This window comes from Stegastes partitus, unplaced genomic scaffold, assembly GCF_000690725.1.
Source record: "Stegastes partitus isolate 25-593 unplaced genomic scaffold, Stegastes_partitus-1.0.2 Scaffold1376, whole genome shotgun sequence".
In the NCBI taxonomy this organism is placed as follows: Eukaryota; Metazoa; Chordata; class Actinopteri; family Pomacentridae; genus Stegastes; species Stegastes partitus.
The window spans coordinates 169,746-180,441 of record NW_007579107.1 but is presented as its reverse complement, the minus strand read 5'-3'; the positions used below and the strand labels follow the sequence as shown (position 1 = coordinate 180,441).

The following is a 10,696-nucleotide window of genomic DNA, read 5'->3' as shown; positions in this document are numbered from 1 at the left end:
TGTGGGAGGAAGCCGGAGAACCCAGAGAGAACCCACGCTGCACGGGGAGAACATGCAAACTCCACGCAGAAAGATCCCAGGTGTCCTCACCGGGACGCGAACCAGCAACCTTCTTGCTGAGAGGCAACAGTGCTAACTACAAAAACAAATATATTGAGTCAAAACCAAGACTTCTAGAGTTTCAAAATGACTCTCCAAGTATTACTGAGAGAATATCTTTTATAAATGTGTGAATAATTTTCATTTTCAACCTCCACTTTGGAGGCACAAAACTTCATTTGGAGGAGACTTGTTGTGAAATGAAAAATGACGATTACTTCCCTTCCCCACAAAAATGACAAACGTACGAGTGTCACAGCTGAAGACAGTTGAGTCTGATACGGTTTGGATGTTAGACATTAAAGCAAAAGTGTCCTCAGCTAGCTGTAATTTTGATCGGAGCACATGAGGAAGAGGTCGGGGTGGATGTGTGCTGTGCAGGTAGAATTAACCATGAGCTCTTAGGTTATTATATATTATCTGTTTTTCATTTTATTTAAATGTGTCTTTGTTAGTGTGAGTAGAGTAACTTTGTTGAAGCCTAATTATAGAAGAATTACCTGGGGTCAAAGGGTCAAGGTTAGAGGTCAACTAGAGAAGATATGTTTACTCCTAAAAAGGTTTTGTCTTTGGAAAGATGACCTCAGGCTTCTTAGATGTGTGGACACTATGCAGTGAGGTTTAAATGTACAATCTATTACAACAGACCAATAGGAAAAGAGTTTGTTTACTTTAAATGCTGATGAATTATTCATGGTCCTCGATGGAGAGAGGAGGGAGGTCTCTCTGCTCATGTTGAGTAGAGTCTTCACCATTGTGCTATAATTAAGTATGTTTCAAGCTATTATGCATTCTGAGTCTGTATGTTTCCATGAAGCCTATGGTTCTTATGTTTCGAGCTATTATGCATTCTGAAATGTATTTTGCACTGAGCCTATGATTCTGTTTGAGCACAGCATACGTCCTTGAAGATAACATGACCAGTGAGAACCGGTTCACACACCTGGAGATAGCGGAAACTCCTCTTTTCTATCAGATACGATTGTTACTTTAGCTACACGCCGTACCAACAGCACCCACACATGATGCTTACCAAATTTCAAGGACGTGGACAGAGCGTGGAAGAGGTATGCCTGTCCATGTCATCGGTAACTGGCCGATTAGACTTGGTAGTGTACAAGTCTTATCTATGTTCGGGGCAGGTCCAGCCCAAGAAGATATCTGTAACCTGAAACTGGAGAAACTCAGTTCAGCTGGACATGAGATCTGTCTGTCTGAATCCAGCGCTGCAAAACTTGTCATGTGACCTGAATAAACTGTTAACCTGAGACCTGAACTTTTCTCTGACTAATTCTTGGAGCTGTTTCAACAAAAGAACCAGGTCTAACAATTGTAATGATGTAATTTTATTCTCCTTATTGTTAACAATGATACATTTACAGACAAATAAACAGTGTGTTTGTTGTCGTATTCAAAGGTAGAACCCAAGAGTAAAATATCCCCGATGATGTGTGGACAAAACATCGGACTCGTGTTCATTGTTGATGAAACTGATGTTCATTTTCTACTTCAAAACCAGTAAAAATAGATTCTCTCCATCATGCCCCTTTCATGTCAGAATAATACCAAATAAAACAAATGGAACACTTTTTTATGAAGTACTTGCTCACAAAAATAAAAAGAAGTTGTTTTTGTTGAACTTTCATAACTTGATTGAGCAGGTGTGACAACTTCCATCCATCCATTATCTATACACCGCTTAATCCTCACTAGGGTCTATGGGGGGGCTGGAGTCTATCCCAGCTGACTTAGGGTGAAGGCAGGGGACACCCTGGACAGGTCATCAGTCTATCACAGGGCTACACTTAGAGACAGACAACCAAGCACACTCACATTCACACCTACGGACAATTTAGAATCACCAATTAACCTCAACATGTGTGTGGACTGTGGGAGGAAGCCGGAGAACCCGGAGAGAACCCACGCTGCACGGGGAGAACATGCAAACTCCACGCAGAAAGATCCCAGGTGTCCTCACCGGGAGGCGAACCGGCGACCTTCTTGCTGCGACATTAAGACCCTTTAACAGTTAATCAAGGTGAGAGCAGCTCACCTGCTGAGAGCGACATTCAGCTCAGGTGTGTCGGCGTCGTCCCTGCCATCAGTCCTGTGTTCAAGATGTCCTGGTAAACCAAGCAAGCTCTATTCTAATTAGTACTGTTTTAACTGTTACAATAATGTCGGGGTGGATTTCCTCCCTGATGTATTGAGGTTTTTTAATGGAATTTGTTTGGATTTTTAATAAAGTAATGATTTGTTGTTTCTTTTTATAAGAAAACGGTGGCAGCAGTAGCAGCAGGAAAGTTAAATTCACAGACAAAGTGTTAGTTGCTATTTATGTTACATGTGTTGCTTTATGTTGTTCTATTTTTGGTACTTGGTTACTAATAAAATATATATATGTTATTTTTTAGTGCTGCTTTATGCCTCCTTGTAGGAGTGGATGACGCAGTGGGAATTCACCTCCTGATGTGTAATGATATCATTTAAAGTTTGGGTGTTTTTCCATCAGGGAAGCTTTACTTTGTATGTTTAGCACACTCCCAGTGCACCGGCCTGCTGATGACTGAACTAATCCTTCCCCTGTCTGCAGCAAGACCCTGGAATTTTTACCCTTTTTTACAGCTGATATTAGTGACCCTGACTTTAACAAACCAGTCAGTAATGACACTGGTTGTTGACTTTGTTATTGACGAACATAACATTTCTCTAAACCAGGTTTACCATGATGTTGCCACATTACATACGTTTCCTCTGCTATGTGTCCTCTTATGAGTCTTATCAGTTTGGTGGGACAAAGAGCTCATAGAGTTGTTTAAGCTGTTGCTGCTACAAGATGTTTTGATTAGATGTAATTTATTTGTCATGTAAATGAGCTTTATCTACAATCAGTACAGTTTAGAGCTCGGTGGTGCTTCAGAGAGAACTTGTTGGGTCACATGACTTTGAAATCAATCACTGAATACAAATAAGGGTTTTTTTTTGTAATAGTAATAAACTCCATCGGATTGCCAGTGACGTGTAATCTTTTCTGAAAACTTCTGACCTACATTTTGAACACTGTCCCTCATATACACCTTCTCTAAACATTTCAAAAGAGCTTAAATTCTAATACAACTGATTTCAGGATTCATAGTGGATCAAATCACTTTTAGAAAAACAAGCTGCAGATGTATGTGAATGGAGTTGAGACGCTGATTCTTTTGTAAATGTCGTTGCTGTTTTTAAATAAAGTACTTGCTTAAAATAGTCGTACATTAATATGAATTTTTAAAAAAACCCTCCATCATCCATAAATCAGCATTAAAAATCAAACATTAGTTAAGTCACTAACACAACTGAAACTGGCAACTAGAGAAGAGTAGCCTACTCTTTGCTTTGCCATATTTTAAAGACGAATCAAAATGTAATCTAGTAATCCCTGACAAAGCATTACAATTTTATTGCACATTTTTTAAAATGTAATCTGGGATGATTATAGTTGCTCATACTTTTGTAATCTGATTACATAATCCTAACCACATAATCCATTTCTACGCAATCCTGAGAGAGAAATATTCGTCTACATGTAAAAAAAACAAGCCCCATAAATGGACTATATTAATATATATTAGGATTAAAGTTGCATTCTTTTTAATCATAAACACATAATGAATTGTTTGAATTTATTTAAAGGTTTTCTGGTGTCTTGATTCTCTGCAGTTCTTGCACAATCTGCTGTTTCTATTCTAAACTTTATTCATCTCTTTGACTGTGTGAGTGTAAACAACCTTTCTATGGCTTTCTAGTCTTTATGTTGGAGAAAAGATGCGTAAATCCAAACTGAAGCAGTCTGTCCACATCAAACCAGCAGCAGATTGACCCCTCTAATTCATTTCCTCTCCCAGGCTCTGTTCGTCTTCTCCTTGTGCGAGTCACCCACTTGTAGACACTGTTTACGACCAACGGACTGAAGCAGAACAATTGAAACTCCACCGCAGAAGTGACCATAAACCACATGACATCAGTTTTGGCTCCAAGGCTTCATTCCTGAAGTTGGCTGGTTCGGAAAATGTGGCCAAAAGGCAACAGGTAGGAGTAATAACAGGCTGAACCACAGACCTCTCAAGAGAAAAAAACTCATGAAATACTGTATTAAAGTATAAGAACACTTGTGGTTAATTTACCTTTAACTTAATAAGGGGTATTTCATTATAATTCCTTTGTAGTGAAGGTGCTGTGGGATACTGTTTACATTTCCTAATAGCATCAACAGGTCCTGCAGTGCTGCTGCATATATACTATTAAAGTAACTGAAGTCATCTGTAATTAGCTACTTCAGGTTTTGAAAGGGGATACTGTGTGTAGGAGTGAATTTACTGACAGTGTAGGAAGCTTAAATAGGTCTTGGCAGTTTTTAATGAGTCTGTGGGTGCAGTGAGAGTGAGTGAGTGTGATGCTAATTAAAAATGTCCTGCTCAGGGCTTCTGTCGCGTATATAAGACGGACAGACGGAGGGTTTGAGAGAAGAAGAGGAGAAGTGAAACACAGAGAAGGTAAACACTGATGCTCTCACTTTGTTTCCACCACTGTGCTCCTTTCTCTCTGTCACACTCCGTCTCTGTATGTCAGTGTTATTGTTCAGATCACAGTCTGTTTACACTGAGTCTTGGATGAAGATGATGATGATGATGATGAAAACATCACTGGGGCTTCTGCTGCTCGGCCTTGTTGCGACTGCTGCTGCTGCTGGACCAGGTACATACAGACATATATATATATATTCAGTATTTTTGTATGTGTATTTACGATGCCTTACAATTTCTATTAATGCATCTATTGAGTCTTATGCTGTCAAAAATAACCTTTATTGTGAAATAATGCGCCTACTAAAGCAGCTATGATATAATTATGTACCTGCGATACCTTGAGATGTCTTACACAATGTTTAAAGTACATTTTCAATTACCTTTTGTACCTTAATGTACCTCTGATATCTTATAATATGTTTTAATCTTCTACGCTGCCCAATGGAGTCTCATTGAGCAACACACCCTACAATGTCAAACAATGACTCTACATTTAAAGAAAAAATAATCCATAAAAACACAGTTACAATCGGTCAGCAATTAAAAGCATTAAAAACTGTGAAAATAATTGGAAATATAAGTAAAATAATAATATTTTTACTGATTTAAATTCATTCAAACAGTGTAATTATAATATCATACAGAACAAATTACTATTTGTAAAAAATAATACTAATATCTACAGGTTATGTGCAGTTTGGGTAAATTGAAACCTTTTTTTTCTGTGATTGTACCAGATATTATCTGTGAAACAGGGTAAGTCTGTAAAGTAACAGTTTTCAAAAGTGATTTATTTTCAGAGACTCCTACACATATTAATTCCTTCACATATCAGTAAATGTGTGTCTAAAATTTATAGTTTTTCTGATTTAAACAGTAAAAAAAAAGCGTCATTTTTGCCACACATTGTAAAGGAATGAAGTATTATTTGTAAAGTACAAATCTTTAATGTGGACATTTATTGTAATTCTGTTTGTTTTACTTTGTTTTTCTACAGTTATGTAAATTAACATTTTTTCCTTATGGTCTATAATTTAACAAAATGGGAAATCTGCTGCATAACAGTAAATTGTGGTCTAAATTTTAAAAAATCTGTTACACACATGTAAGAAAACAAGGTCATTTTTACATTGTAATATACAAATTATTTATCTATGTGTCTGATAACCCACCTCTATTCTTTTAAGTATCTAATAATGCAGCAATCATAATATCTGATTGTTAACATTGTGCCTATAATGACTGAGGCTGTTTTACAGTCCAGTAAATGGATTTTAAACTCTTATTGATGTGACATGTCTCCTGTCTCAGGCAGCTGCTCCGGTCGTTGTGGGGAGGTTTATACCAGAGGTCAGCAGTGTAACTGTGACTACGGCTGCCTGAAACACAACGAGTGCTGCCAAGACTTTGAGGCTACTTGCACCATCGGTAAGTTATGAGTAAAAACAACCTTTTTATCTCAGATTTTTCTCATGTAATATACCAAAATGGCGTCTTCTTTTTTGGTTCCTATAACACTTTGTTGAATAGCAATAAACTGCTGCACATAACAGAGCATTAAACCTCTAAAACATATCTTCTGAGGAGTCGGTCGTGGCACTAACATTAGCATTTATCAGGAGGACTAAAACCGACACCAAATGAAAGTTCTTGTTCTGCGTCTGCTGAATGTGTAAATAGATAATTATTTGCTAAAATGTTTAGTCGTTACAACCGTTACTGACTGAAGATTGTATCAAGAGATGGATGTAGCCACCATGATGTCACTCATTGGTTTGTGGATGACTGTTGTGGAAGCCTTGAGTTTGTCATTGTGCTTGTGAAACTTGCACTACTTTACTGACTATTTTACTCTAAATAGGACCATAACTTACTAAATAAACATCGAGCTGTTCTAATGGAAATGTTAAAGTAGTGAATGAGACCATGAACACATTTGGAAAATGTCTACTGAGGTAACAGATCAAGTGAGAAATAGGTTCATTGTTGAGACTTTTATACAATCTGACTAGTTTTAGCAACTGGAGGAGTCGCCCCCTGCTGGCTGGTAATAAGAATGCAGGTTTAAGGCACTTCTCAGAGCCAGAGGCTACATCCATCTTTAATATACACTCTGTGGTCGACCAGCTTGTTTTGATGAAAGCTGCTTTAAATGTCAAGCCAGTCACTTGAAACGTGTGTGTTCATGATGTTCTGTGGTTCTCAGTTCAGTCCTGTCGCGGTCGCTGTGGTGAGACGTTCAGACGAGGTCTGCAGTGTGAGTGTGATCCACAGTGTGTCCAGTTCAACACCTGCTGTCCTGACTACCAGCTGTACTGCGGTACGGACCAACAATCACAACACCACAATGTCCCACTGTACCTTAGCAACACAACTGTAGCACTAGGAGGACAAATGTTCCATAGAGGATGGAGGATGTCTAGGATTTGAGCAGCTGATCCAGTTTATTTTCTTCATCCATGTATCAGCTGATCCCTCACACGGTGTCTCTGTCCACAGATGCCAGCGTGTCAACAGTGCAACATCCCAGCAGGTTTCAGCCTCTCAGGGCCTCACGCTCAGGTTAGCAACCTTCATCACCTCCTAAATAACCAACCACTGCAGCTTTACACTGGGATTCGTTAAATATAGACAGCTTTACAGACAATAACTAATAACATCACAGAAAAACAACATCGGTACAACGGTAATCTGTTTCTTTTACTATGTTTGACCATGAAATTCTGACATTTTTTCTATATGTAAAGCAGGAAAACAATATTTTTTCAGATGTTTGCTTTTCTTTGAGAGAAAATGTATGTATATGAATGACACAAGTTTAACTATAATTTTACAGATTTTTCACGTTTTGTTAAATTGCAGTGAATATTTAGTAAAATCACAGAAAAAGAGCATTAATTTACATGTTGACTGTAATGTCTGTCAAAAATCTGTATATTTCAAAATAGTAATTTGTTTATTTAAAGGTTTGACTAAAATTACACCGTTTTAGGGTATTTATAAAAAATACTATTATATTAATGACTTGTTTTGCAGATATTTTCTATGATTTTCACAGGTTTTACAAATTACAAACATGACAGTATTCCATCATTTTTAACAGATTCTTTTTCTGGCACCCTTGCTGCCAGACTTTCATCGTTTTGTTCTTCTCCTTTTTGTCATTCTCTTCTTCTTTTATGCATCAATTTCTTTTTCTCCTTTAGGAAAACGGAAATCAGACAAAAGCCGGAAATGGTCCAACAGTGAGAGTGAGGAATGGTATTCAGGTAGATGGAGTTCTATGATAATGTGGAATTTACATGTAACACAGAGTCAGAAAATGTCATTCAGAATTAAACAAAGCCCTGCACTTTGACTGCAACACCTGCATGCAGAAATGTATTTCAAATTCGCAAAAGACTCAAAAACAACTGATTTGTCGTAAAAGTAAATGAATAAAATAAATCCAATAACAGCTGAGGAGGATGATGCTTTAAACAATATGAAGCTTTTGAGGCCCCTTTTTAAATAGAAGGCCGTCAGTCAGTAAGAGCAGTTCAACAGTTTTGGAAATGTGTTTGCTTTTAGAGTTGTTTCTCATGTTTGAACAGTAAACATGACAGCTTATACAGAATGCATTTACTATAATTGTATTTTGTATGTATATGTAGGAAGGGGTCGCTGCCCTCAGAACCAGGGGTCTCGTTGTCAGGGGGCTTCACGACCCATGAACCCACTGACCAGCGGCTCCTCTGGCTCCTCTGGTTCCTCTGGCTCCGGACGTCCTGCTGTTCCAACCAACCAGCTGCAATATGGTTTGGAATATTTCTCTCTTTCTAAGCTCAAAAGTTGTTTAATTACACTAAATCTTGCTCATGAATGGAAGGTGGTCTCAGTGTTCCTCTTTGCCCCTACAGGCAGGCATAACATCCCTGTTGGCCAGATGCCGATGCCCGTCCCTCCCTCCTACAGCGGGGCTCCATACTCCCCAGCACCAGGCTCCTTTCTGCCCGCCAACGGTGCTTTCTCTCGGGGCAACGGGGCTCCATACTCCCCAGCACCGGGCTCAGCTCTGCCTGTCAATGGTGCCTTCTATCATGGCAGCGGTGCTCCGGTGAGCCCCTCCACTCCCGGAGGTGCTGGCAGCAGAGTGAACGTCCATCTGGTGCTGTCACCTGGAGGAGTCGCTCCATCTGGGCCAAATCAAGGTTATTTCTACAGATATTATTTGAGTTTGTCTCATTGCTCGCTGTTGTATGTAAGATCAAATGATGCACTGCTGTGTCTGATCTTAGAGAGACGATCATTAACCTTTACCTTCTGAGACGAGTCTGTTAAAAATGAGTAAAACCCTTTTCATGTCCATCCACAGGTTTCAATGGTCCAGCAGGTTCCAGACCCAGCACCCTGCAGGACGTCGCCCAGGCTCTGGGGCTCTCTGTGGTGGATGGAGGACCTGCAGGACCAGGTAACGGTCGGACAGCTGGTCCTCTGGATGTGTCTGTGTACGAAGAGCTTCTAATAATCTAAACATATGTGTGTCTGTGTAGGATTCCTGTCTGATGCGGACCTCTGCAGTGACTCTCCCATCAATGGGCTGACCGCTCTCATCAACGGAACCATTCTGATATTTAAAGGTCAGACATGTGCTTAAAGTGGGTCGACAGGCAGCTTTTGAAAACATCTTATCACAGAAAGGTGTTTGATGATGTGATGACGGTCCCTGCAATTTTTGAGGAAGTCATTTGAGACTGTAATGTGATGATGTACAAGCTGTGTTTGTGTGTTTGTGTGTTTGTGTTGTAGGGGAGAGGTTCTGGTCAGTCGATCCAGTCAGTCGCTCAGTTGGTCGTCCTCAGAGCATCACAGACACTCTGGGTGTCCCGTCTCCCATCGACACCGTCTTCACTCGTCTGAACTGCCAAGGAAACACCTACATTGTCAAGGTAAGAATATATGAACTGTTATAGAACTGTTACTGCTGTCATTCTGCTTATTTGTCTCAAAACTTCTTTTTTAAATGAAATCACAACCATCTCACGACACTATCAGTCCTATCACTATTAACAATACAGCTGCTGTATAATACAGTAATGACAACAATTTGTACTACTGATACTAGACTAGTAGCACCACTAACTACCGCAGTTGTCAAAGAGTTAATATTAGAAACAATGACTTGAAAAAAAAATTAAATGGCAGTTTGTGAAATTTGCAAAGTAAAAGCACATGTAGATTCTTCTGTGAATTAATTTAGGGTGTTTAAAAAATGCCATTATTGCAGCACCTCTGTCTGTTTGCACCCTTCTGGACACATAATGCTTGATTTTCAAACTAAATACATGAATTATTTCCTAGTTTCTGCTCATTTTGTCTAAAGTGTTGCATGTATTGATGCTTTCTTTATTCATTTTCAAAGTTTTGGTCACTAAATGTTTGCTATAGAGCGTCCGTCAGTATTTAAATATATTGAATAACGTATTTTTATACCAAGAGGTGCAGCAGTATTGATGATATGAACACCAGGTGAAATCACAATGCACAGCCACTCTGGAAATCAGTGTGCAGTCAACAGTTCTCCTGTTTGTCTGCAGGGAGACCAGTACTGGCGTCTGGATGGGAACATGGCGATGGAGCCTGGTTACCCCAGACCTCTGACCTCCGAGTTTCCAGGTCTGACGGGACGCATCAGTGCTGCGCTGACCGTTCCAGCCACCAGAACCACACCGGAGACTGTGTTCTTCTTTAAGGATGGTGAGGAAGACAGTAACTGACTGACAGACAAGCCCAGGCTGCAGGGATTCACTGTCCTACTTAAAACTTTCCTCACTGGAGACTCTCTGGTTTTAACACAAACTAGTGCTTTGCATGGTTGAATGAACACGTCAGACTGAATGTTGGTGAAATGTAGATAAAATGACAAACAAAAAAAAGAATATTTCCAGTTTTCCATGGTGAGTTTGTCATCAATACACTTTTATGAAACAGTGATATTCGACGCCCTGTTTGTCCCTTTAGGAGACATCCTGCAGAAGTTCACCTTCCCA

The 10,696-nt window shown here is 39.4% G+C and overlaps 1 protein-coding gene across 1 annotated transcript in view; it reads left to right on the top strand.

The window, feature by feature from the left end:
* The first annotated feature begins 4,613 nt into the window (after positions 1 to 4,613).
* Positions 4,614 to 10,696, top strand: part of LOC103370134 (proteoglycan 4-like) — a 7,754-nt gene continuing 1,671 nt past the window's right edge. Inside the window, exons 1-13 of the mRNA XM_008299059.1 lie at positions 4,614 to 4,634; positions 4,711 to 4,836; positions 5,979 to 6,095; positions 6,874 to 6,987; positions 7,167 to 7,229; positions 7,874 to 7,936; positions 8,321 to 8,464; positions 8,567 to 8,857; positions 9,022 to 9,117; positions 9,200 to 9,286; positions 9,456 to 9,595; positions 10,244 to 10,403; positions 10,668 to 10,694. Of these exons, the coding sequence (XP_008297281.1) occupies positions 4,752 to 4,836; positions 5,979 to 6,095; positions 6,874 to 6,987; positions 7,167 to 7,229; positions 7,874 to 7,936; positions 8,321 to 8,464; positions 8,567 to 8,857; positions 9,022 to 9,117; positions 9,200 to 9,286; positions 9,456 to 9,595; positions 10,244 to 10,403; positions 10,668 to 10,694 (1,387 nt within the window). The 5' untranslated portion in view covers positions 4,614 to 4,634; positions 4,711 to 4,751. The remainder of the gene's footprint in view (positions 4,635 to 4,710; positions 4,837 to 5,978; positions 6,096 to 6,873; positions 6,988 to 7,166; positions 7,230 to 7,873; positions 7,937 to 8,320; positions 8,465 to 8,566; positions 8,858 to 9,021; positions 9,118 to 9,199; positions 9,287 to 9,455; positions 9,596 to 10,243; positions 10,404 to 10,667; positions 10,695 to 10,696) is intronic.